General features: G+C 54.9%; 1 protein-coding gene across 1 annotated transcript; it reads right to left on the bottom strand.

Moving 5' to 3' along the window:
* Nucleotides 1–2,332: 2,332 nt before the first annotated feature.
* EMILIN3 (elastin microfibril interfacer 3) lies at nt 2,333–11,108 on the bottom strand. Its single transcript, XM_065645830.1, has 4 exons — nt 10,918–11,108; nt 8,025–8,147; nt 4,836–5,083; nt 2,333–4,293 (listed from the first exon to the last, which is right to left on the bottom strand). The coding sequence occupies exons 1-4, from the start codon at nt 11,106–11,108 to the stop codon at nt 2,372–2,374; spliced, it is 2,484 nt and encodes an 827-aa protein (XP_065501902.1). The 3' UTR covers nt 2,333–2,371.
* Between the last annotated feature and the right edge of the window lie 15,894 nt (nt 11,109–27,002).

Genomic DNA, 27,002 nt, shown 5'->3' on the forward strand with positions numbered 1-27,002 from the left:
TGAATAGCTGAGAACTGTAATACAAGCTGTCCATAGCTTCAAGTGACTAGTCAGGAATAGTTCAAACATAGCACCATTTTCTGGAAGATCAGACTTCTTCCTTGTCCCAGTTTAGTTTTTGGCCAGTCCCAGCTCCCTCTGGATTGGAAGAAACTGGTGCTGTTCAGCTGCTCTCTAACCCAGGCCTGGGAAGGGCTGAGTCCGGCCCTTGGCTTAATTTTCTCTTTGGCTGTTGCAGCCCTTTTTCTCCCTGTTGTGAGAAGATGGGGAGAGGTGGGCAGGATGCTCCATTGCAAAGTACCAAGGGCTGACTTGAGACCCCTTCCATGGGCTGGGGGAAACAAAATAGCTTCTTTTTTGTCTAAGAGCAGGTTTTGCAGGGTGCCTGAAGGCAGCCGGAGGTTGCTCTTCTGCTGGAGAAGTGTCTCAGCAGCTGCAGCATAGCTCCAAAGCAGCGAAGCCCAGAGCAGCAAGCGGATCCTGGTGCTGTGAGCATCTGGTGGGACTCAGTGAGCGGTGGGACCTCAGGTCCCTTCTCCCTCCTACAGCTCTCTCTACTCCTACGGCTGGTGGCCCACACTCCTCTGGCAATAGAAGGAGTTTTTACCACATCAGGGTAACACGATGCAGCCAACTGGGCTCAGCGATCCCTGTGGTTCCCCCCGGCCTGGAAGCATCTGCTTCAGGGAGATCATCCAGTTTTTCTGGGAGGAAACAAGGCAGAAAACGCAGCTGGATGCACCTCTGCTGGGAGCTGGTGCTGCTTTGAGCTGGTCAGAGCAGGGGGAGGATTGGGGTGCAGAAGAGCAGGGATGTCCAGGTGAGGGTGATGGGCACGAGGTGGGAGCTGAAGGCTGGCTGGTGTGGGAAGGGTCGGTGAGCTGCAATGTTGAGCTGCTAGAAAAATATGGTCCTCTGCTATAAAGTGCCAGAGCTGTTAAGATGGAGGCTCTTTAATTTCCTCTTCATCCTTTCTGGTAATGAAGTCCCTGTTGGCTGTGCAGCCGGGGATGCCCATGCTGGGCTCTCCAGGGGAGGTGGGTTTTGTGTGCGACAGCTGCACAGTCCAGGTGCCAGCTCCGTATGGCAAGGCTGGAGTTGCTGAGGAACATGTTCAGCCTTCTCCAGCCTGTATGTTCTTGGAAAACCAGAGCCAAGTTGAGAAAATAATTTTGCCGTTCCCAGGCTGAGCTGAGAAGAGGTCTCGAGAGGTGCCATGCTCCCTGTGCCCGGTGCTGCATGTCAGCGCGGGGCCCTGGGGCTGTGGCATCCCAGTAGGCTCAGAGGAACACGAGGAGGATGCAGGTAAGTCCTCTTTCTCACACCTTGGAGCATCTGCAGCTCTCCTGCCCTGGGCTGAGATGAGGGAAACCACGTTCACAGTTTAAGCAGTAAAACCAGGAGAGAACTAGAGCTGGAGGGAGGGACTACTCCATGCCCAGCGTGGTCTCTGCAGAGACACACATGTGTCTTTGGGGAAGATGCAAGTTTTCCACACCCATTTGTGTCAGTCCCAGGTGTCACCACGGAGAGGGTGCAAAGCCCAATAGCCCCTGTGGCAGATGCACTCGACGCCCCCACAGGGCCTGTCCCCAAATGCTGGTGCGGTGGGTTGTAGCTGCTCAGTGAGATTCTCCAAAATACGGCAAGGGAGGTGGGGGCAGCAAGAGGAAACTTGGAAATCAGATGAGCACCATGACAGTGGATTGTTCAAAAATACATATATACATACCACATATATATATGCATAGTGTGTTTTCCCAATGCATATCCTCATACGCTCCATAAGGCATGTGTGTTTGTATGAAGCGGGGAGCAGGATAAATGGATCTACCATACATGAAGAGGGCTGTTGTTTCAGACAGGGGAATGCAGTTCCCAGGGAGATGTGTGAATACGTGTGTTCTTTGAAATCCACAATTCCTGGGGTGAGTTTTGTTCCCCATAAGGAGCCCTGGCTCTGCCCAGTCCCTGCATTAAGACACAGGTGGTCTTTAGGTCAGAGAAACTCTATTCCTCAACTGACAACTACAGGGTTGTGTTCTCCAAGAAGCGATAAATCCACAAAAATAAAATTGAAAAAAAACCCCAAAAACCAATAAAAAAAATGTTCCCGCCTCCAGCTTCCTCCTGAATTATCCTTCTGGGGTCATCAGCCCAGGAGCCAAAGCAACGCCTCCGGCCGGGAGGCACAGACTCAGCTGCTGGGCGCTGGGAGGCGACTACCCTAATGGCAGAGTTACGGAAAACTGGGGCCAGCAAGATTTAAAAAAAAAAAAAAAAGTTTGTAGCAGCTTTTAATTTACCTTTTCATTTAAAAAAAATATCCCAAGAACTGTTGTCACATTGGAGCGAGTCTGTGTGATATAAGTTAATCCTGTCCTTCATGGGGAGGAGCAGGAAGCTGCTGCCCCTCTGCCTGCTCTTCCAAGTGGCTGACCTGCTCCGACAGCTCGGAGACCTTGGCTTGGCAGTCGAGCAGGTTGTCCTTCAGTCCCGTTATTTCCTGAGAGTGGGTAGCCAGGGTCCCGTTCATGTGGTCCATGTAGTCCCACAAACTGCCCGTGTGTTTCTCCAGTTCGTCCCTGATGCCATCGAGGCTCCCCGTGACGGCACCCAGCCGGCCGCAGACGTTCTCCACCCGAGCCACTCGCTCATCGAAGTGGGCGATCTCCTGCTGCAGATCACGGCCCACGCTCTTGCAGGAGCTCAGGTCACTGATGATCCTGGCTTTGAGTCGTTCCAAGTCTCCCTTGAGGTTCAGGACACGCCGGTTGCTGAAGAAGAGCTGAGAGCCTTGGTCATTGACTTTCTCCTGGATGGAGTGGACCTCATCCTCGATCTTCCGCTCGTGCTCATCCAGCGAGGAGTTGACGTGCGACATAGTGTCTGAGTACTGGGAGACGGAGTCCTTGAGCCCCGTCAGAGACTTGCTCACAGTGTTCAGGTTGATTTTTAGCAAGGTGATCTCCCCTTGCAAAGCCCCCGATGCTTCCCCCTCGATTCGCCGCTGGATCTCCAGGATGGTGGCGTTCAGCTTGCGCAGGAGGTCGTAATTGCTGTCCATCCGGAGGAGCAGGTCCTGGTTCTTGTTCTGGCAGTCTTCGATCTCTGTCCGGAAGGTTTCCACATCTTTGGAGGCGGAGGTGCAGCCCAGGGCACAAGTGCTCTCCAGTGTAATGAGGCGGTTCTGCAACACCTCCAGTGTCTTATCCGTGCGTTTCCTCATGCTGGCAAGCTCCCCCTCCAGCACGGGCACCACCGCTCCATCCATGCCCACGGGAGAACTGATGTTGTTCAGCTCCCCCACGATGGTCATGAACCTGTCCTCCAGGGTCTGCATTTTGTCTTCGAAGGCAGTCCTCACGCCATCCACCTCTGCCACCACCGTGCCTCTCATGCTGTCCTCTATACCAGAGCAGCAGCTGCCCGTTTCTCTCTCTGTAGCATTGAGTCTGGCTTCCAGGTCCTCAAAGCGCCCTTCAAAAAGGTTCCCTAGGGTGACAGTGGAGATTTCTCCATTCAGCTGTGAGTGCAAGTTCTTCTGGGACTCGGAGATGCTGTGAAGGCCTTTCTCAAGGATGTTCATGCGATCGGTGAGGTAGTCCAGGTTGCTGCAGCAGCTTTCCACCACCGTCAGCCCTTGGATCTGGGTCTCCAGCTGGGAGATCTCTTTCTTGATCTCTAGCTCCTTCCCATCCAGCGTTTGCTGCAGCCGCAGGTTGGCAGCTTTCTCCTCCTCGCACTGCTGCCGCACCTCTTGGATCCGGAAATCACACGTGGTCTGGATCTTGCCCAGCTTCTTCTCGAAGCCGTCGAGCAGCTCTCCGCGCAGGTTGCTCAGCCGCGTGTCCACGTACTCCTCCAGCAGGTCGATGGAGGTGAGGGGCGAGGGCCGGGCTGACTCCAGAAGATGCTTGATCTGCCCGTCGTGGTCCAGGACCATGCCGCGAACCTCGTGCAGCAAATCTGCCTTGGTTTTCAGCACGTCGCTCACCTCCGTCACTTTGGTCAGGATCTCGCCCACAGGAGGGTAAGTGGCAATGTCGGCTTTGTCCGCCACGTCCACCAGGCCGTCAGGAATGATGCCGAAACCCACAGTCGAGTCAGGCGTGCCCGGGCTGTTCATCAGGGAGCCGATCATCTTGGTGGTGTCCTCCTGGATGGCCAGGCGCAGGCGGTCCCCCAGGCCGCTCACCATGGTGTGCAGGCTGTCGTAGGACTGGGAAAGGCGTCTCACCTCCTCCTCCAGCCGGTCCAGGCGGTCCCCAAAGAGACCGGGCAGCTTCCCACCTGCACGGGGAAAGAGAGAGGGGACAGTCAGGGCTGGTGCTCCTTTGACATCTCTCCTAGGCTGTCTTCTAGATTTGAGTCCTTTTCCATACTAACATTAGCTTCTGCCCCCCTCTTGTTGTCGTTTCAGCCAGATATCAGCCCACCCTTCCTCCTTTTCCCTAACATCTCTTCCTAACCTGATCAGGAAACCCTCTTTTCTTTCACTGCGCGGGATCAAACCCTCTGCTCTCAAGTTCAATAGCAGGTGATGAGAAGAACCCGGGAGAGCTTCATATTGAGACACAATCTATTGACTCCAAAGTTAATGCAAAAATGCTTCAAAGCAACAAGGAAAGGCAACTTTGAAGCACCACGTTTTGAAATAAACTATATTAAAAAAGCAAGTGACCCTCAAAGCACTCAAACGTCAGGTGTCTCATCAGGAAGCAGGTCACCCACCACAGGTTTGCCAAATTCATGCCCTGTGCTAGAACCGAGAGGTTTGAGAGCGTGCCACTGGTGTGGTAACCTGGGGATGTGAAGCAGGAGTGAGATCTCACCATACTGATTCTTCTTTGGTCCTGGGAACAGGTCAGGGTGGCTTTTTGGATGGGGAGGCAGCCTGGGGATTGGAAACATCTTTTGCCCTGGAGGCATTTTAGGGCTGGGATGTTGGGGCAGGAGGCCGGGCTGGTCGGTCGGGCTGTCGTGACACCCTTCTCCCATGAAGCCTGGGCAGCACCTCCAGGCCAGCTCTGTCACTGTCTTGTAGCCAATCTTGTATTTGGGTCTGAAGAAGGTGCGGTACCTTTCCAGGACAGGGGAGGAAAAGAGAAGACAGTTTAGAGAAGCAACCTCAACATCAAGCGATAGAGAAGAGTAGGGCCGTGTGTCCTTTTGGGTGTGGGAAGCCTGGCTGAGGGCCATGTGCTGCACCTGCAGACCACGACCCACCTCCCCCAAGAGCTCTTGCTGCACCACAGCTCAGTGCACCATCACAGCATCCACCGAGGGACACGACTCATTAACCAGCAATCCAAAAACATGTGCCCACCCTCTCCAGGACTGGACCACGAGGTGAAGGTATGATGGTACGTGGTGGGAGTACAGTTCTCCCCAACAAGGTGGTAACACAACTAGATGAACCGGAGAAGTAGCCTGGGGGTGAGGAGGGTCTATCTGAGAAGAGCCATCACTGATGTATCTGTGGTTTCTGGAGAGGTTTTCTTCATTTATTGGATTTTTTTAAGCTGGGACTCCTGATGTCAGTTTAGAAAAGAAGCTATAAGTTTATTGCTGTGGTCTCTGGCCTGATAGATGACCACTGTGACAGATGCCACACAGTTTGGCAACTTTTGGCCTGGGGGAACATGAGATGAAGTGATGGAAGCGGTTCCAAAACCCCTGCAAGCTCAGATCACTTCCAAGAGGGGTCTGGGCTGCTTGTGGGTGTGTTTTGCACTTTAAATTGACCTAGAGACTTTCCTAGTGGGGTAAAAAAACCCCATCTTAACTCTAGTCCTGTCCTGAAGCCTCCAGGAAGGTTGAAATACCTTTGCAAAGCTATTTTCTCCATCTGTGGAGGGATCAGTTTGATGGGAAGCCTATGTGGCTTGGGCTGGCCTTGCAAGCAGGAGCTTTGGCGGTGGATCAGCAGAGCCGTGGTAAAGTTCAGCCTCATGCCACGAGGTGTGCACAGAGGGACGGCTCCTTGCACCTCCTCCTGCCCCAGCCGGGATGCCCTGGGAGGTTCCACCATCACCAATTTGGGCACTACAACATTGTTCCCCTCTCTTACACAGCAAACAAGGATGTGAGCCCACCTCCTTGCCCGGTGGGACACTGACACTCTCCCTCTCTGCTCTCGCCCTCCGTGGGGTCCCACCAGCCCCACAGGGAGGACTAGCTGTTCCTGGCTCTTCCGTGGCACATTCCTGTGAGGTGGCAGGGATGGACAGGACCCCAGCAGCCCCCGTGCCCCCCCGCCAGCTGAGCTGCACAGGGCTGATGACAGCGTCTCTCACCACCCCTGAAATGCTGATCCTTTGAACCTGCCTCTTGGAAATTTCCTATTTGAATTTACCAGGGCCTGAAAATCCTGAAGTTTGCTGTTTTGCAGCAACACATACAATCGGGTCCTTGTTCTTCTCCACCACGTTCAGCTGAAGGTCTCTGAGGAGGTGACACAATCATCTGTGAATAGATCCCTTACACAGAGGGGCTGCGTGAGGTGCTCCCATCGCTCAAGGCAGCACATGGGGCTGAGCCCCTGTCCCTGCCCAGGTCCTCGGTGTCCCTAGCCCAGGCTGCAGCCCCCAGGCAATGCCACTTCCACACGATTCCCAGGGTGATACAGCCACCTCCGCATGAACCGCAGGGCAGGAAGAGAAATCAAACCTAAATCCTCTGTTCTTTGAATCACTTCAAAATTTCTCAGCATCAGCAATTTCCCAAAGGCACGGGACAGCTTCTACACAAGCTCTTCTTTTTGTTATTCCTCTTCACAGACTCTGCTGACTTTCTGTGGTCTTTCCTTAGTGTGTAGAAACCTGCCCAGATCTACCACTGCAGGAGATTGTTGTGTCCAGCCGCTGTCAGGGGGTGAACTGAGGATGAGGATGGCATCCGGAAGCCAAAGAACCTTCTCTGTGTCACACTGGCCTCTGCAGAGGAGCCCGGAGCCTTGTCCCCCTGTTCCAAACAGCAGCACAGGGAAGTATTTATTGCAGCTGCACAAACATAAGCTGATGGCCCCTGTGTGTGGAAAAACGATATTTCCTTTTCATGCAAGGATGCAGCATCCAAGGCTGTGCAGAAAGTCCTGTTGCAGGTCCAGCTGCTTTCAAAAACACCCTGGTTTTGCTCTGGTTTTGTTTGAAGGGCTGGAGGAGCCGAGCAGCAGACACGGAGGAGATGGCAGGGGCTTTGGGGATCCTCTCCATGGGTACCAGCAGCTGCAGGACGTCCTGAAGTCTGCAAATGCTGCTAAAGCACTTGTGATGGGAGCAAGGAAAGAGCCAGGAGAGGCTGTGAGCTCAGCCCATGTCACCGCTGGCATGTGGCGAGTCCTGGGCGGCTGCAGCACTGGGTGCCAGTGCCACAGGAGGGGTGCCAGGCTGTGACGAAAGCCCCTCTCAGCCTGGTTTTCCTCGGTGTTGGGCTCTGCTGCTCTCAGCAAGCACAGGGAGGATGCAGAATGCAGCATTTCTGCAAGGAGCATCATCCTCAGCCAAGGGGCTGCGGAGGGTGGCAAAGCACAAAGCCTCAGTGTCCACCCTGCCCCGGCTGTAGCTCTAGTTTCGGCATGATAGGGTGTTTCCCTCTGGTATTGATGAGCTGGCAGAAAGTTTTGCAAATATTTCCCTGGGGCAGGAAGCCCTCAGCCACCCCCAGCCACAGCCTCCATTCCCATCTCCTCTTGGTCAAGCTCTCACCTCGCTGCCATCTTGCTGCCAAATTGCAGGTCTGCGACAAAACACTTCCCTGCAAACATGCACATGCTCCCTCACGGCTTCCCATGATGTTCTGATTGATTTCTGATGAGGGACAGAGCTCCCTCTCCCTCCTGACAGATCCCATCTTGCTTCGTCCCAGCACCGCTGCCCCAGCGCTGCCCGCCCCATCCAGAAAAGCCCTTCAGCCCCTTTCACTGGAAAATGGGAGTTGATGGTGGGAAGGAGCCCAAGGAGAGCTGCAATGCGAAACTGGGAGGGGAAGGGAGCTGTGTCCCAGCGTCACCCCGTACTCACAGCACTTTCCCTGGGCACTTGGGACCCCAGCTGCACTTGTGGTACTCAGCCTTGACGTAGCTCTCGGCCCCGTCCTGCAGCATGCACGTCACATTGCGCTGCACCACGTAGGCACAGTAGCTCCTAGGGAGAAGCACAGTGAGACATTGTCACCCCCTGCCTGGGACTGTCACCCCCTGCCCCAGCAGGTAGCAGCACTCCAGCTATTCGGCCCGTCCCCAGGCAGGTTTGCCCCCCCTGCCTAACACTGCAGTGAGGTCCTGGAGGGGCCAGCAATAGGAGGGACCCCCCAGCCTGTGCAGTTGCTGGAAAGGGGCATCACTCACCCCACCCACTGGGGATGTGGACAGCAGGGGGCCTGGGGGAGTGCAGGGAGTGGGGATGGAGCACCAGCAGCTCCAGGCACACGACCTCTCCTGAGCTGATCAGCAAACCCAGGCGCTGAGGATGAGGTGGCTGGGAGGAAGGCTGTGTGCGAAGGATGCGGAAGCACTGGTAGAACAGATGGAGGCCAAGGCCATTCCAGATGTAGGCAGGGTGGCTGGCAGGAGCAGATGGATTTGGTCCACAGGGGCAGAGACAGCAGGGATGTGCGGCGAGGCAGGGATTAAGGGCAGGTGGATGTGGCAGATGGCAGAGCGGGAAGAGAGGAGGGCACAGGCACACAGAGTAGAGCCGAGGCGGAGATGGAGGGTCAGCAGGATGGAGCAGATGGGCTGGCACAAGCTGCAGGTGCTGGGAGGTATTCAGTGAGGAAGGAGGACGTAGGTCTCCCTGTGCAAGCTGGGGTCACTGCAGCTCGGCTGCCTGGCCACAGGCTGGGAAGCAGCCGGGATCCCCTGGCATCACCATCGCACGGCTGCAAAGAGCAGCCTCAGGACTGACCACAGAAGTGAGCTGCAGGGCCACAGCCCAGCTCTCACGGGCTTGGCGTGAGGATGGTCTGGATGGTGTTGAGACATCTCTGTCAGGTGAAAGCAAGCGAAGGGACTGGGACAGTCACAATGGAGCAGAAGGGTTTTGCAGAGAAAGACTGTGCTGTGTCCTGTTTGGACAAGCGAGCGTGCACGTGTGTGTTTGTGTGCACAGCCCCCCAGCTGTCACCCTCTGGAGACAGAGCAGTGGGGCTCTGAGTGGGGAATGATGGGTGAAGGAGGGACAAGCACCAATGGCAAACACATGAAGACAAAGTACATCCCCCACCCATGCCAAGACACACCATGAACCCCCCGTGCCCCCATCCAGAGGCTCCAAGCAGGCTCCTCCACCCACATGGGGTAGGACCTCCTTTGGTGAAGCCAAAAGGTACAAGCAGGTTCATCCTCCTTCCAACACTCTGGCTCTCCCTGCTCCCTCCCAGCAGGGACACCCCCAACCTCACACCCCCAACACATTCCCCTTGCTCCTCCAGGAGCAGCACCAGCCTCTTTGCTCCCCTGGGATGGGCGCCGCAGCTCCCAGCAGTGCCCAGCATTGCCAGCCTGCCCGGGCGAGAGGTCCTGCCTGGGCGAGAGGCTGCCAGGCTCAACGTGTGTGCAGGGATCTGTGCTGCTCCCCGCTCCTCCAAAAATGAGTCATTTGTCCACACACAGGGCCACGCGAGAGCAAAGGCCAGCCACTTTTCCTCAGCTGGAGGGAAGGGAGATCATGTGTGCATGTGGAAATTTGGAATCACTGTCTATCCATAAATCCAGGATCCATTTACAAACACACTGCTAACTCTCTCTCTAAGTAAGCTACTAGCCAACACGGGCAGATCTACTAGCCATTAGTAATAGACACTGACTATCTGTGACTACTTGGGTAAGGTTCTGGCTCACTCTCCTTCTCAGAAAGCCCTTTCCTTCTCACCCACCTGTGGCTGGCAGTTTTATAGCTCCAGACTGATGTTTTAAGAGTGAGCAGCTGGAAAATGTTATGGGTTTTGGAAAGCTCACACTGGCACTGCCAGTATTATTCGTCTTGAATGTTACTTTATTCATTTCAGCTTGTTCATAACACCACATCCTCCTGTTTTCAAAGAAGCCCAACAGAAACAGTTCTAGCAAACATGCAGGGAGGGAAGAGCCCCCCACCAAGGTAACAGCCTTTTTGCAGCTGAATGGAAAAGGTCTATATTACGTGTAAAGCACACATTCCTTGCCTGCTTGAGCCTTCCAGGTTACTTGAAAACATATTTAAACTCTAGCAAGTCTGTGCAAATGAGCAAATTCCCTCCAAACCAATCTGCATTTTCATGTGTAGGTCTGTACACTGCCATCCTCCCCTCCTGCACATCACACCCCTGTGCCACGCAGAACAGGTACATGCATCTACCCCACAAACACACACGGGCATCCCGTCTCCACCACCCCAGCCCTGTCCCACCCGGGACCACGGCACACACATCCCCTCCAGCCTGCTCCCTCCTGGAAACACAACCCCTGCACCCTGCTGCACTGAGCAGCCCCAAAGCCTTGCTCTGAGCAGAGGGGGTGCACCAAGACACATGGACACTCCTGCTCTGCCCTGGATGCCAGCCCCTGGTCAGTGCCCGGCAGCTGGTGTGGGGCAAGGGATGCCTGTGGCAAGTACCCAGGGGACAGATGCCCAGCAAGGGATGCCCGTAGCCGAGCCCTGGCAGATGGTGCCCATGATTGGTAAGGGAGGAGCTGGTACCCACCAAGGGGTGCCTGCGGCAGCCGGTCCCCCAGGGACGCTGCCGGCTGAGCCCAGACTTGTGGCTGGTACCCGGTGCCCGTGGTCTGTGCCCGGTAAGGGATGCCCGACGGGAGGCGGTGTCCGGAACGCCCCGCAGCCGGTACCCACGGGCCGGTGCCCGGCAGCGGCGTTTCCCGGTGCCCGCGGGATGGGCTGCGCGGCCGCGGACGGGGACGCGCAGAGAGTCGCTTACTTGTGCTTGCCCACGGGCTTGCCGGGGCCAAGCTGCGGGCTGGAACCGGCCGTGTAGAGGCTGTACCTGCCGCCGTAGGGCAGCGGGGCGGCGGGAGGATAGAAGGTGCCCTTGGCGTCGGCGAGGGCGAGCAGCGTCCCCAGGGAGAGGCAGACGAGCAGAGCTCCGCGGCGGCGCAGCGCCCGCCGCATGGTCCCGGGCCCGGCGGCGGAACGGGACGGGACGGGACGGTTGCGGGCCCCGTCGGGACGGCGCTGCGGAGGGGACCGGAGCGCCGTCCGCTGCGCCCTGCGCTGCTGCGCCCTGCCCTGCCCGGCCCTGCCCGGCGGCACACGCTGCTCCGCTGCCCGCCCGACCCCTTTTGTACCGCGACGGCGGGGGCGGGCCCCGCTCCTCCTCCGCCCTCCCTCTGCCGCCGACCCCCGGCCCCGCGGGCGGGGAGACAAAGCGGATCCCCCCGGCTGCCACCCCCCACCCGCATCCAGCCCCGTCATCCCCCCGCGGCCCCCGAGCAGCCCCCGCGGTGCTGAAGCTCGACCCGCGCAGCCTCCGGTGAGCTCGGAAGAGAGCGCTGCCGCCCCGGGCGGGCTGGGAGGGACCTGCACCCCCTCCCCGGCTTCGGCCCCAAAGCTGCCCCTTCTGCCACTGCCCCTTCCCTGGGCACCGGGCGTTTGTCCCCGCGGGGCAGCAGGTGCAGCGGGGTCTGGAGCTGCGGAGTACCCGCCCGACTCCTCAGCCACCCCCCAGCCCACAGGCCTGCTCTGCTTCTCCCCGGGGCACAGGCAAAGAGAAAGGCTGGAGAGACCTTAACTCTGTCCCTCGGGTGTGTGCGGCTTGAGGCGAACTTTGCTGCTGGAGATTGGCATCTGTCGATCATTTGGCTGGCACTGGCCTGATGCACGCTGCACCAGAGAACCCAGCACCTGGGTTTTGCAGGAGAGGCTATTCTGGAACTGACATCAGCCCTCCATGGTAGGTTTGGGCTTTGCTTCCAGAGAGCAGGAATCCCTCACTTTTTCTGCAGACCTATGGATCTCCCACAGCCAAGGGCATTTCCTCCTGGGTGGCTTTGGAAGGTAGATTCAGGTCTCCTACCCTTCTTGCACAGTGCAGAGATCCCTGCTAACCTGCACCCCACTGCCCCCACCCGCAGGTGACCCTCGGCAGCAGGTGCTGGCTGCTGAGCACCCTACCCTGGCCCAACAGCATTACCCAGGCCCCGCACCATTAACCACAGTGGTGTAAGAACCTTTGTGTGAACCATGGGGAACTTTTGCTGTTGGACAAAAGGGAGAGGACTCCCACCTGGGGCACTGGGTAATTTGGGAGAGGGGTAACATCCTTGGTGCTACCCAGCGGAGGTCAGCTGGCAGCCCTGCAGAGGTGAGGCCATGCCAGGGAGCAGGAGATTTTGTCATATAAGCAGAGTCTGAGCTGAACATCCTCCTGCCCCTGCGCTGCTCACACCCTTGGGCATCCCACCGAGACCACACCAGGGGTTTGGTGAGGCTACTGCCTCAGCTGGCAGAGGCCAACCCCCTGTCAGCCTGGACAGGACGGCAACACAGTGAGGCATGCAAGGCTTCTCCAAAACTCTTGGAGGAAAAGAAGCAGCGGCTGAGAAAGGGTGGCTGGGTGGGATCCCAAAATGCAGGAGATAAACCTGCTGCTGGGGGAAGGAGACATCAAGGTTTGGGCTGACGCTGAGACAGAGATTATAAGATACTGAGACAAACGGCCCTTTTCAGTTAAAAGAAGCCTTTGGTTCCGTCTGAGGTGAATACAGAAACATTAGCAGGAGAAGAAAAAGCCACAGGAGAGCCGTGCTGGGGGAGGCAGGCTGGAAAGAGCAGGCGGAAAAGCAAGGGTAGGAAGTCTGTGTAATGAACCAGTGCATCCTCTCCGCTCAGTTCAATCTGCTGCAGGGTGTTGCTGCGAGCTGCCGTGTGCTTGTCAGGCTGCACCCCAGAGGTGGCTGCGTTGTGGTTTTTACGTGGTATATTTGGCAGCACATGAAGCACTTCTCATCCAGCTTGTTGCACCGAATTGTTCCACTCCACTGGGATGCTGCAGGAGCAGCGGTCTATAAGCAAGTCTATAAAAACAAACAAACGTTGACTGAGCCTGCATGGCTTCCTGCTGGATGCCAAAGTCAAGAACTAACCTTGCACACAGCCTTAATTTTTTTTCCCTGTGTGTAGAGAGCAAGAGCCAGTTTTAATAACAGCGGGCTGCACGTGTGTCTGAGGCCTCAGGAAAAAACCATCTGGTGTTGCACGGTTTCAGAAAAAGCCCTTGGTCCTGGCCTTCAAGCCTGGGCTGTGAAGAACCGGCATGACAGGGCAGAGTAAAGAGTGCTTGTTTGTTCTCTCTGGCCTGGTTGTGACAGGGAAGGAGGTTGGAGCCATGGCACTTGTGTGGGTGCGTGTATATATCTGTCTGCCTGTCCCTGCAGTCTGACTCCATTTTTGAAGCTCCGGGTCACTTTCTGCCAGATTTCATAGCGAGGCAGGATCCTCAGAGAGACTGAACATTATTTTGTTGTTCTATTGTCTATTTGTTTTATGAAAAAAAGGCATCTGGGTAGACAAGAAAGCGCCAAACTGAGGTCCCCACTGAGGAAATGGATTCATCATCAACTCTATTATAAGACATCAAAGAATCCACACTGGAAAGAGCCATTATGAGCGCCCCAACCCATGGGAAAAACTCTCATGTGCCTTATTAGCCGTGAACTAATCCAACCATGAGACGCAGAACGGCAGGAAACTGGCATTTGTTAAGTTGCACTTCTTAGGGAGCAGCTTGGGTTTGACTCTTTGATGCTCAGCCGTGCTGCTGCTGGTCCCCACCACACCGCGAGCTCTGGCTGGGCACAGGAGGGTGCCCGTGTGGAGCCTGGGCCAGCATCCTGATGTTGGAGAAGCGCTCATGTGGAGAAGAAACAGGAGACACCTTTCTACAAAGGCATCCTCCTGACGTGGGCATGTCCCAGGGATTAACAGAGAAGGTTCTAAGCTCACCTCCCACAGCCATGAAGCACGTGCTGAGCACCGAGCTCTCCAGTAGAGTGAAAGGGCTTTGCCACCCTGAACTGCTGCCCAAAGGCTCCACAGATCTGCTCACCGGTAACCTTTGGGTCAGGGAGCACCAGCCCTTCGTGCTTCCCATAAGAAAGTTCTGCTTTCCCTCCTGCCTGCAGAATAAGGGGATGAGACCAGAGGTGCTGCTGCTGATGATCTAATCTGGATGCTGGGCAAACCTGAAACCCTACCAAGGGACACCCGCAGGGGTGCCTGACCTGGGGACTCTGTGTGAGCAGCTTCTGCAGCAGCTTGGCATGTGGCTAGGGACCTTGTTTCTCCACCGGGACTGCCAGGAGTTGATTATTCAGTTGCACCTCTCACAGCTATGCTCCATGCCAATCCACGGATGAACAGGTAGAAGTTTTTCCCTACTAAGAATCCAGCAGAGATTTGGCCAAAAAGCAGGGGCATTGTGCAGGACCCAGAAGGTGCCAGAGACAGGAGTTCAGCTGGAGGAGATGAGAGCAGGAGCAGAGGTACATGGGCAACTTTTCCCTGCCCTGTCTCCTGGGGAGGGCTGGATGAACCATCCCAAGGCTAATTTCACGAGCGGATGACACCAAACAGTGACCTGTTCTGCTTCACATGCTTTTTAATTAACACCTGCATGGCCTCAGCAGCTGAATAATTGCCTCCCTTCATGGGTCAACAAACCAGAAGCGTCTGACCTCCCGTTCCCACCTGGGTACGACGTTTGGTGCCTGCACCGGGCGCAGTGGCTGTTCGCCCTCGCGCCGCCAAACCCTCCTGCAGGCCAGCGCAGCAATAGGAAAAGTGATAGAACAGTCCAGGGGCTCTTCAGCTCTGCCTGCTCTAGGCCAGGACCAGCCTTGTCCACCCTAATCCTGAGCTTTAAGTAGGTACCGCTGCTGGAAGGGCACCCACCGCACTGGTCAGGGTGGCATACAGTGGGTGCAGTGGTAACAGGACAGTTGGCCTTTGTGTTGCCATGGAATAGGAGCAGATTGCAGCAAGGGAAATTTAAGTTGGATATTAATAATAATAATAACAAAAAAATCTGGTAGTAAAATGTATATAGCCCTGGAGGAGACTATATTGAGCCATCTGGAGATTTTAAAGGAAAGGTTAGATAAAAAAAAATCTGTCAGGACCAATTTGTGGTAGGGAAATGGATTGGATGGCTTCCCAAGATCTCTCCCAGCCTGAGTTTTTCTGAGGACAGATTTATTTCCCAAAGTGACAAGGCAAGCAAGCAGCTCAGTTTAGAGGCAGAGTTTATTCCTAACGATTCCCACTGGATCAAAGGCATCCCTTGAACTGGCACTCGCAGAGGCCTTTTCCCTTGGCAGCGGGTCTGTGTCTGTGCAGGAGACGGAACCTTCTGGAAAGCCCAGCGTTCCCAGGTGCACATCCAACGGGATACACCCAGGGCTCGCTCTGCCATTTCGGAGTCCCTATGAAGATACCGCGGTTGTCCCACGGCTGCTTCCCCAGGCTCGGGGAGGAACGGGGACACCGCGTTGCCCAAACTGGCTGGCAAGACGCAAGTCCCAAATGCCACAGCAGTGCAGTGGGACACCAGCCCGAGGAGAGCGGTGACCTCAGTAGGGCCAGCAGTTCTCCATGTGCTCCAGTTCCCAGCTAAAACTGAGCTCAAGGAAGCCCAGCATGGTCATGGCTCAGCTGTGGGACTGGAAGCTCTTGCTGGCTCCCAGCACACGCTTCTGCCACATCCCAGCTCCACGGACCACTTCTCCTGTTGGCCTCAATGGGAAGGAGATGGAGGTGTGCAGGCAGGACCCAACCCTGGTCCAGCCAGTAGCATCAGAAACCCAGGCAATATCACAACATCTGCCTCATTTGGAGGTTGCCGAGGTTTTGTTCTGAAACAGGACCTGGCCCTGCTCCCAAGGGGTGTGATTGCAGTGTGCATCCCCCACAAGCTTTGGGGTGGGGGGCACCTGGGTTTGCCCAGGCTCTGGAGGAAGCTGCAGCCAGGGGATGAGGACAAACTCCCTTTCTTCGTGGGAAAGTGTAGTGACTTGAAGTGGTCAGACAGCCTTATCTCTGGTTTCGAAAGCCACACGCTGATCATTTGTCAAGATTAGCGCATGCGGTAGAAGGGATGGAGCTGTTCCAAATCCATGCTCACATCTCTTCCCTGGGCTCAAGGCCATTCATAAAAATGCTAGAGCAGCGGCGGCAGCAGCAGCAGGCAGCACATACTGGGGCTGTGGTTTGGGGAGGACTAGGAGGGGTCAACCGCAGGTTATAAAAGCTCTGAGCAGGGAGAAGAATACACAGGTTGCTTTACTTATATATCCGTTAACATCCTTCCTCCAGGAAAATGCACAGGGAGGCTGTCAGGGGAGATAAGCAAGGGCAAGGAGGTCCCTGTGTGGGGCAGGGGTGATGTGCTTAAAAAAATCCTTTCCCAGCCATGCCAGGACCCCGGGGATGAGAGAACATTAACACGCAACAGCCGTGGAGATGGATCAGATCAGGCTCCAGGGGATATCCCAGCTGGATTCAGCAACACATGGGTGCAGGGTGAAGACTGAGCAAGGGAGGAGGTGACACGCTCCCAGTAAACCCCAGCACGTTGATGGTGGGGTAACTGGGGACCCAGCTGGTGGGCTGGCCCTGTAAGCCCCAGGGAGGAGCAGTCCTGACCTCAGCTGGTCCCCATCAGCTCAGGCTCAGCTGAGCAGGCTATAAAGGCTGGGTGCTTGTGGCTGAGAGGTAGGTAGTGTCTGGGACAATGTATTGCTGCAGCATGAGTGAAAAGGCTGCTCTGCAGGTAAGTAAGGATCTGGGGTGAGCAGTGGGATCTCTATTGCAAGAAAAACATTTGTCAGTGCCTGCCTATCTGCAAGGATGTTTCTAAAGCCAAGGAAAGGTGGTAGGGGAGGGAAATGCCTTCAGGGTGGCATTGAGGCTGGGTTGGACACAGAGCTGTGCTGGGAGGAGCAGAGCCCAGGCTGTGTGCTGTGGGGAAAGGCACTGAATTTGCGGGAATGGCATGGTTTCAGGGCTACCTGCTGACCTGACATGCAGCCAGCTGTGCCTGGGGAAAGGTGTCCCAAAGCAGCTCTGTGCTACACGCTACTGGGTTGTGGAGAAGTTGTCTTCAGCAGGAGAAGGTGACCTCATGTGCTACTGAAATAATTCTATCATTTCCACACTGTTGCAGTAGTTCAGCACTTGCACTTCAGATGGTCCTACCTGTCCCTCCTGCATGAATCTTTTTCTCCAGGGACTATACCTGGTGTAAGAAACTGTGTCACTGGAAGTGGATAGAACAGCATCCCAGCATTTTGGTTTAAAGAAATGCCCCTAGCACTGGTGTATTTAATCACTTCTCCAGGGCTCAGCCAGGTCCTTTGCAGAGCTGTGCCTCCGGCTTCTGGGAAGATCAGTGTTCTTCCTTGGCTGCACATCCAGCTGGGTCAACTTCTGCCCTTCCTGGGAACAGGATGATGGCACCAACCCAGCAATTTAGCCACAAAACCTCTGCTTGGTGACCTCATTGCTGCACACAGTGGAAGAGAAACACCACAAGGGCAGAAAGAAAATACTTTCCCTTTGGTACCTGGGGAATATTGAAGGACATTAGTCAAACTAACCTCTTTTCTGGTTTTGGTTGGTGGGGGGGACTTTTTGGTTGGTTGGATTTGGTTTTTAAGTCCTCCAGCACCATTGGCACAGTTGAGCTAATTGTAACCCTCGAGCTTTGCTTTGTACCGAGCCATGGGCAGTGTGGCTCCCACATGTCCCCAAGCACCAGGTGACTTCTGGATAGATCAATGTGACAGCAGCTGGGCTGAAACCCTGCTGTTATCCATGCTGCTTGAGGCACAGGGTTGAGGGGGAGTTATTTTTGGGTCCGAAGAGGGGCCCTTCATGCCCTGTTGCTGCAGCAAGCTCTGCCCCATCATCCGAGGTGACCCCGTGGGCACGCGTGTAGGGTGTGCGGTGGGAACGGCCGTAAATAACGGGCAGTTATTTGTGCACAAGCAAAGCAGGGGAGAAAGTGTAACTGATACCAGCCTGGGTTCCCTCCAGACCTGCTTGGAGCTGGGACTTCACAGCCGCTATTTGGCTTCACCGGCTTCCCTGTGCAAGCAGCTGTTCCTGCGGGCCCTGCATCTGCGTTTGGCCTTCTGCAGTGTTTATAATCCTCTTTCTCACTGTACAGCATCGTGTGCTCGCCAAGGTCCCACTGACCCATCTAAAAAAAAAAAAAAATGGAGGAGAACTTGATATCTTCTGCAAGTGAAATAGCTTGGGTTCAGTCTTGGAGAATTTCCCGAACTCTCAAGGAATTTCCTGATCTTAGGGATCTGCCAAAACTTGGGATCTGCCTCTGTTGGACTGCACATATTTTCAGAGCACACACTGTGGTGGTGTGTTTTGGGTTTCTACCCCTGTCTCTATCTGAGTGGGTCAATGAGACCAGAAAGGAAAGCTTCTCTTTGCATATTCCTGCAGCCCATCAGGGATTTAGTTAACATTCTCCCCGCCTTTATTTCGGAGTCAATGGGATTTTTTTTATCCTAAACCCCTGTCTTCCTCCCCTGTGCCAAACTCCAGGCTGTCACTGCAGCCCACATGTGAACATGGAAACTTGGGTGCAGTTGTAATACTTTAGTGGTTCACTGGCAGACCTGAAATTAAAGGCATAACCCCAGATTCACTAATATCCCACATTATTACAAAAAAAATAATGTATTTGCACCAGAAAGCAGCCTCTTTGCTTGTAGCTGGGGCTCAGTGCTCATGTGTTTATTGCACATATTTCAAGAGCAAACAAGGTTCTGGGCGGGAAAAGCACAGCCCCTCCCCTCAGAACAAACCCAAATGAAATTCCTCAAGGTCTTTTTCCAAAAATTAATGCTGGCTGGATTTTGACCAGGTTGTTTTTGACCAGCTTTAATCTGTGAAATCAACACCGAGTCAGGAAATGCTTAGATTGACTCTGAAAGAGGATTTGGCCAGAACTTTCCTCCTATTTAAGAAGAATAGTTGGAAACAGCAAAACCTCCTGGAGAGGACCTGTCCCGACCTTCTCACTCATCCAGCCCAGTCTGGACAGGCTTTATCATCCCTTAATGCTTGATTTCATCCCCAGGAGCTCGGCAGTCCCGTTGGGTCATGCACGATGCTGGAATCTGGGACAGTTTTTCTGCTGTCTTGGGTGGACTTTGGACCAGGCTGGTGAGACCAGTTTCCCTGTGTGCCAGCAATGCTATTTTTTGGGGGGAAAAAACCCCAGCCCCCCAGGTAATGGGTCAGGGCTGAACACTTTGAACCACTGTCCCCCTCCCAGCTCAGACACCAACCAGCCCAAATAGTCACTGTCTCTGCCTCCCTGTTTGCTCCTGATGCTTTTGCTTCGCCGGGTCTCCAGCCCTGAGCTGGGCAGCACCCGGTCCAGAAAAGCCCATGACATCCCCTGTGTCCCCCCACACTTCGCTGTCCCCCCTTCCCAATGCGTTGCTTTGCAAAGGCACCACAACTGTGTCACGCTTGAGAGGGAGGAAAAGAAAACCCAGCGTGAGCACATGTGGTGGTCAGGGGGAAATGGCTGCTGCAAAGTAAGCAATGCCTTTAAAGAAGTGTTTGTCTGGGGTTTGTTTAGTTATCCTCTAGGTAATTTTACAGCTGAGAAGGCTGGGCCATTCAGGCAATGGCCAAAACAATATCCCCACTGTCTGAGCGGCTCTTGCGGCTCAGTGGAGCTGGGGGGGCAGAGGGAGACAGGGAAGAGAAATTTCTTTTACCGGCCGTAGCCAGCAAACGCCATGGAGGATGTCCTGTAATTAAGACGTCGCTTTGAACGATCAAGTCACTCGGCTGTCAGGTTGAATAAACCTCCAGGCTCAGGCTGGGTGCGAGAGGGGGAGGAAGGGACATCGCTGAGAATAGCCCAGTCCCATCGTTTTGATCTGAGTTGTGGCTCCAGGCTCAGGGTGCCCTGGTATGCTCGCTGCAGAGGAGGTTGATGGGATGGGGGCTTGGGTCCCTCATTCCTGTGGGCAGTGATTTTTTTTGTTGTTGTTGGTTTTTTTGGTGCCCTGCATGGAGCTGGAGGCAAGTCTGCCCTCCCTTCTGTGCCCAGCCCCAGCATCCAGCAGCTCCAGCCTGTTGGACACATGGAACTGGGGCTCCAAAATGCCACCTCACCTTCATGGAGATGTGAGCACCAGGGCAGGTCCTCTCCAACACCCCTCCAAAGCACAGTTTGTCTCATCACCCGAAACAGATCCTGAGCTGGAATCCCCAGGAAAAGCTCCCCTGCCTCTTCTAAAAGCCTCGTGCAGCCCAAGCTGGAAACGTGGGGGCTCGAGTCTCTCAGCACTACGTGCAAATAACTCACATCAGCTCATAGCGCTGTTCCCGAGAGCCGCAGCACTCGCTGCTGGCAGCCAGCTTGCAGGAGGATACTGATATTTCATGCAGACATGGCAAGAAACCAGCCCTGTTTCCCATTCACAAGGGGTGGCTCCAAAACAACAGAGAGATCTGTCACAGCATATATGCGGCATCTGTGCAAATTGGCCTGACTGCCTAAATAATTCTGTATATATTTATAAACTGTGAGATGTAAGGTTTTTTCCTGTTTACTTTTCGGTTGAATTCCTTGCTCATGGAAATGAGAGCTGCAGCGCGGTGGCTAGACATAACCATTGTATAGGGAAGAGACTGTACAAACTGTCCTAGAAAATTCTGCCAAAGTGCCAGGCCATATCAGCCCTGATCTGCAGCCCCCTCGCCCCTTCCCACACACACCCCCCCCTGCCCCTCTGCGCTGAGCTGAACCCAGCTGGGTGCTCTCATAACAAGGGGGTGTTTGCCCAGATATTAATTGGGAGGGAGAGCACCGTGGGTAGATTTGGGTTGGACCCACAGTGAGGAAGGTGGAAAAGAGGGAGGAGAGTGTGGGGAAGTTTTCCACCCTGCCAAGATTGCTGTGAATCCAAGCTAGGTAAATCATCTGTGGATAAAATCGAAAGGTCTCTGTCCCACCAGCCACAGGTGGGATGTTCTCTCCCATGTGCTGCAGAGCATTGTGGTGCTGGCACCGAGGGTGGCCAGTGATTCAAGCCCCACTGTGGCACGACCCGGACAGCAGCACCATCCCCACGGGGATCTCCTGGGGCTGATCTCAGTGCTCAGTGTTTGCTGAGCATCTCTGGGGTGCTGCTAAATCGCTGTGCCCAGAATAGCAAAGTCAACCAAGGTGATGCTACAGTGGCAATTTGGGGTGCCGGGAAGGGCAGGTTCTTAGGCTCTTCTCCTCGGTCTGGGTTTTGGGGCCAGGGATGTGGAATGCTGTTCCAGTTACATGGAACCCACAGTGCTTATACCAGATACAGCTCTTTAATGCTTGTTTCGGTTGAGGATTGAGGTCTCTGGAGTATTTGGGTACCTGCAAGGTGAGGGATAGGTGTACATTGGCTTGAGGAGCTGGCACATCTTCTGCATCTGCCAGTGAGGGAGTCAACGTGTGACCAGCTTTTGCTGCAAACAGGATCGTAAACAGCACCGCAAAGGGCCAAGATCTGCTAGAGACAAGGTTAGCACATCCGCTGGAGAAAGAGGGAAAGGAAAAGAGAGAAAAGATTTTAAACATGGAAAATGAAATTTGAGCCCCATTTTATGGCTGCTTGGAAGCCACATGTGAGGCTGCCAGCTGCCCACGTGCGCTCTGGAGGGTGGTGAGAGGTGCCTGGGCCACCGCAGGAGCTTGACCTCCTTTCATGTCCCTCAAGGGATGTGCTTGTGCATCCCACCCTGTCTGGGTCTGGCAGGGCTGAGGGGAGGTAAGGATGGGAGAGCACTTGGGAACCAGAAGGATGGAGGTGCCTCTGGGTCCCGTGGGCTTTTCCCCATCCTGTTGCATCCAGCTGCCCTTCCATGGGCGCTGTCTCCCTTGGGATGACTCACTCCCAAGTCCTGCCTGTAGATCATCTCTCCTTCCACAGCAGGAATGGGTGAAATAACCATTTCCATGGCTGACAGACAACAGGGATGGTGCAGGGCAATTAGAACATATGTGGGGCCTCACCGTATTTGCACCCACATTACACCGGTCCCTCCCCACCTCAAATCCTCGTCACCTGCTGGTGGCATCTTTGCTTTCGACTCTATTTATACCACCAATTCAATTTAAATCTTATTTAGCAATGACCGCAGTTATTGTGTCATATTTATTTATAGTCTTTCACACTTGCTTCTGTTCACTTGTCAGTTATTTCAGTGACATTTCTCATCCCTTACATAAAGGTCTGGGAACAGCTGTGCTGGAGCAGATCAAAGGTCTGTGGAGCCCCATGTCCCCTCTCAGATATTAATTAGCCAGCAACGGGGACTGGGGAAGGAGGAATGAAGCAAGTGTGCGGTGATCCTGTTGGCGGTGAAAGGGTGAGCACACCTCCGGGTCAGCCTGCACAGCCCCCCGGGACCTCCCTGCATGGCTCTAATCTCTTTTGCAATGCGGTTCTATTTCTGACCTCCCCATCACCCTGACCAGCAAATGTCACGTTTCAGGGTGCCCTGGCTGAAAGGGGACTGTGGCCTCCATTCCCCTGGACCATGGGGGGACCGACTGGTGGTGGCAGGGATCCCCTGTGAGCAAGGGGGGTTAAAATGGTGATAATTACAGACAGTAACCATTGAATCCCTGGAAGTGCTTCAGAATTAGGAACTTCTGTGCTTGCAGGTGGTTCAGGGAGCAGGCAGGGGCATGGTAGCCCATAGTCATCATCACTTTAGACAAATCTCAAGCCTTCTGCTTGACTTTCATTGGGTGATGTCAAGGCTGAGATTTGCCTGCATCCTCCCTGGGGTGCCACATGCTCTCTCTCAACTCAGGATCTTGTCCCCTCTCAGGGCGATGTGGCTCATGAGCAATAAACCCTTCGCTGCAGGACTCAAACCCCATTTTTCGTTGCTTGACCAGCCTGGCCATGCATTATCCAGGAGGAGAAGGGCCTGGGGAGTGCAAGTGGGGACAGCATGGGGAACGAGGTGCTGCCTGGATGGTGTCTGGACCTGGGGGAAGGCAGCAAGGTGGCGAGGGGAGGTTCTGGTGCTCTTCTAAGGTGCCCAGGATGTTCCCCCTGCCTCTCCATTAGGGTTTTAATTAACATGGAGAATCATGCAGCAAAGTCAGTCCTGCTCCCCCGACTCTCTCCTGAAACTGCATCTATTTCCTGGGATTACATACAGCACCTTAAAGAAAATATTGACAGAATTTATATTCACATCCCGTTCGCCCTCTTCTCAGGGGGCTCTCCCATGCCCTCCCTCCTGCTCCCACTTCATCCCCCCCACGCCTCCTCCCGCTCGCCTTTCCCCCCCATCCTGCTACAATACCCGCCTTTGTGAGAGGAACAATGTTTACTCTCCATCAAGGATGGGGGGATTGGAAATGAAAAGGGCTGCCCCCACCTCGCCCCAGCCCCGGGCTGGACTTGGCGACGGGAGAAGGAGGAATTCCTGCAGGAATGCTGATGGCGCGAAGGCAGCCCAGCCGAGGGGATAAATATTCAGCCCAGGCGAGGGGATAAATATTCATGCTGGAGGAGAGAGGGAGGAAAGAAAGAGAGAGAAGCATCTAGGGACCAGTATAGTTCAGGGTCCATCATTTTTCTCTGCAGCTTAAGGGCGTGTTGGAAATTCCCCACCAGCCCTGCTGGGTTCACAGGTCTGTGATGCAGAACGGGTGCAGCGTTCTCTTGGCCTCAAGAAGGAGATAAAAGGCCTGTCTGGGCCGGGGAGGGGGATGTACAGCAGCCTCAGGAGCGGAGAAGGGGATTTGGGGCTCAAGCGAGGTGAGGGCTGTCAGAGCCAGCATGTGGCTGCAATTATGGGGATGCTTGCAAGGCTGGTGTGCTGGAGCATTGGAAATGCATCGCTTTCCCTCCCCGCCCTTCCCCGGTGCTGGCTGCGTTTCCCCACCAGAAGCCAAGATTTCTTCTGCTGCTCCTTGCTGGGAAGCCATCCAGTTGGACAAGGGGAGCGCTGGAGGGAGAGCTGCCCCGCAGTGTGGGACGGGTGGCACGGACAGGGACCCCTGCCCTGGCACCGTGAAGGGCGGTGGCGAGCCTTTAACAAGAAATCAGAAAAAAAGGCAACCTTTTTCTTTTTCCCACTGTCAAGGAGAAATCACCAGGAAAGCTGGAGAAGCTGTTATTATGGGATGGCTTTGCCACCTTGAGTGCCCTCCACCATCCAGCACTAGCAGCCCTCGCTCCCGGGCTCAGTAGCAGCCAGAGTCGGGCACCACTGCTCCTTCCCATTGCAGCGCTGCCCCTCTGCCAGCCTTTCCCATGTGCAAGGGGGGCTGGCCAGGGCCCCTAGAGCCTGCCTTGGGCCCAGGGTATTTTGGGGTCCCCTGATGTCTGTGGGAAGGGCTGGTGAGGCAGGGAGGGCATGTGGGGTTGGCACTGATGCAGTGATGGGCTTTGGGGTCAGCCCTGGTTGGGAGGCTAGGAGCCATCTCTGGATGTAAACACTGAGTATTGTACAAGCCTCTTTCTGTTTCCTGAAAATCCCCAGTGTCTAAATATAGCAAATACTTGGGCATTTTACTCTGGGAAGTGAAAACAGCTCCGGTGCCAAGAGAGCTCCTCTTCCATTTGCAGAGCATGAGGGCTGCGTGTCTTCTGCCTGCTCCCATCAAGAAGGATCCGCACTGACAGGGGCTGGCTCACCCTGAGCCCCGTCTGTCCCCTGGGACCCCCATCCAGAAGGCCTATGTGATGTGAGAAATCCCACAGAGAAAATATTTACTGGTTTAGGGCTGAGGCAGGAATCATCATTCCCAGGGCCCCCTCTCCCCACTGATGTGGGACAGCCCGGTCAGGAGCCACATCCTCTTCCCCAGCAAGACAGGAGCCTTAGGAAGAGGCATTAGTTGGGATGTTCATTCAAATTCTCTCACTGGTCTCCTAAGGGGAAATTCAGGCATGGGAACCTGTACCATGGTCCATCTGTGTTGCAGGCAGGAGCACCAGCAGCTCACTGGGCACCGTTCATTTTCTGCCTGACAAGGGGGAGGATACAGCTATCAATCTTCTCCCTGATTTCCCAACCAGATAGGTGCAATGGGAACCCTCAGTTCACATAAAAATGTTTTCTTCGCCTTGTTTCCAGATGCTAGAGGAAAAACGGGCCGTGTAGTGTCACTCAGCTGGATTTAGCCCTGGGCAGTCCTGCATTCCCCTGCCTGGCTGTGGCTCTGGTGTGAAGGGGATGGCAGGTTCCTCTTGGCCCCGTCACTCCCTGTCACCACTGAGGGCTGTGGGTGGTCTGGGTGACCCACCTTTGCCCCTGGCCTTTGGTCCCCAAATCAAGGAAAATAAATTAGTGGCAGCCACGTTGCAAACCACGTGAGCTTTGTGCTCCCTGGACTCTCTGCCTCGCTGACCTCTTGACTGCTCTTCTCCTGCACTCTCCTTCAAAGCGGGATGCTGGCCCGGGAGCTCGGAGCATCTCTGTGCCATCACGCCTGGCACTTGGACTGCATCCCTGAGTGATGAGTGACTGCAGAGCTCCCAGCCAAAACCCATCCTGAGCTCTGGGAGGGACTCTGGTAGTCACAGGCTGTGCAGGGCTCAGAGGGGAGCAGCTCCAGTGCAGAGGCTGGGAGGCTTTGCCTCCCTCTATAAATTGGTTTTTTTGTAATTCCCCCATGATGTAGAGCTGCAGCTACTGTCGGATCAACAGCACAGCAGAGCTGTGGTGATAACTGCTATTGACTCCGTCCTGGAGACAACCTGGGGAAACGTGGCATCTGACTGGGAGCGAGCGTCATCCTGTTGGGGTGGGAGGCCAAAATCTGCTCCAGGAGCAGCCCTGGGCTTGCAGGGACCACCCAGCACCGGCTCCTGCTTTCCCTGGGCTGAAGGGCGCGTGATGCTCTGCAAACAGCATCTGCCACAGAAGGGCCACCAAGGCCGTCTCCAAAAGCTGCAGGTTTTCATTCGATAGCTTTGCACAGGGAGAAGGTGGCCCAGGCTGTTTGCAGAGCGATTGGCCTCCTCTTGCCCAGTCATCTGGAGGAGGCTCTACCGGAGAGCAGATGTGAGTTAAAGGGTGGAAAGAGGCCCTGGATTTATTTGGGAATGTAAGGAGGATTAAAAACTATGGTCCCTATATTGCTTTTTCTATTTCCTTTCTCTCTTTTTTTTTTTTTTTTTTCTTTTATGGTATTATTTGACGGTTAGAGAAAAAAAAATAATCTGGAAACATAACTGCATAAATTGCTGTTATTTCCGGCTATCCCTGCAGAGTCCGGCTCTCTCCTCACCAGATGGATGGGCTTAGAGACCCTCCAGCTCCACGAGGTTCCCGGGGGCCCGAGCCTGCCCTCTTTTCATTTGCCATCATGAATTTTGCTCCACCACCAGGGCTTGCAGCAGGAAGCAATCTGGCTCCCTGGGCCGGGGCCCAGAGGCAGTTGGGCTCTGCGAGCTCCTGCGTGGGGAGGCACCGAGCCCTTGTTTGCTTTGGGAAATGAAAACCGTGTACAGCCTGGGGTTGGGAAATGTTGCTGCAGGCAGTTTGGGGGGAGCGCCGGGGCTCGGCGGTGGCACGGGGGTGCAATGTGGCCGTGCTGTAGTGGGACAGCAGTGTGTCCCTGCTCCCTTTTGCAAATAATAAACCTCCTCCAGGTCTGCTTTCTCCTCACTGTGGGCGCACGAGGGGAGTTGGGCCAATTTGTCCCTCCCCAAGGACAGTATTGCTCTGAGCTCACAGGCTGAGAGAGTTGGGGGTGTTCAGCCTGGAAAAGAGAAGGCTCCAGGGAGACCTTGTTGTGGCCTTTCTGTACTTAAAAGGAGCTCATAAGAAAGATGGGGACTGACTTTTTAGCAGGGCTTGTTACGACAGGGCAAGGGGTGATGGTTTTAAACTAGAGGAGGGGAGATTTAGGCTATATATGAGGAAGCAATTTTTTCCACTGAGGGTGGTGAGAGCCTGGCCCTGGTTGCCCGGAGAGGTGGTGGATGAACCATCCCTGGAGACATC

This window comes from Caloenas nicobarica, chromosome 15 (genome assembly GCF_036013445.1).
Source record: "Caloenas nicobarica isolate bCalNic1 chromosome 15, bCalNic1.hap1, whole genome shotgun sequence".
NCBI classification, from domain to species: Eukaryota; Metazoa; Chordata; class Aves; order Columbiformes; family Columbidae; genus Caloenas; species Caloenas nicobarica.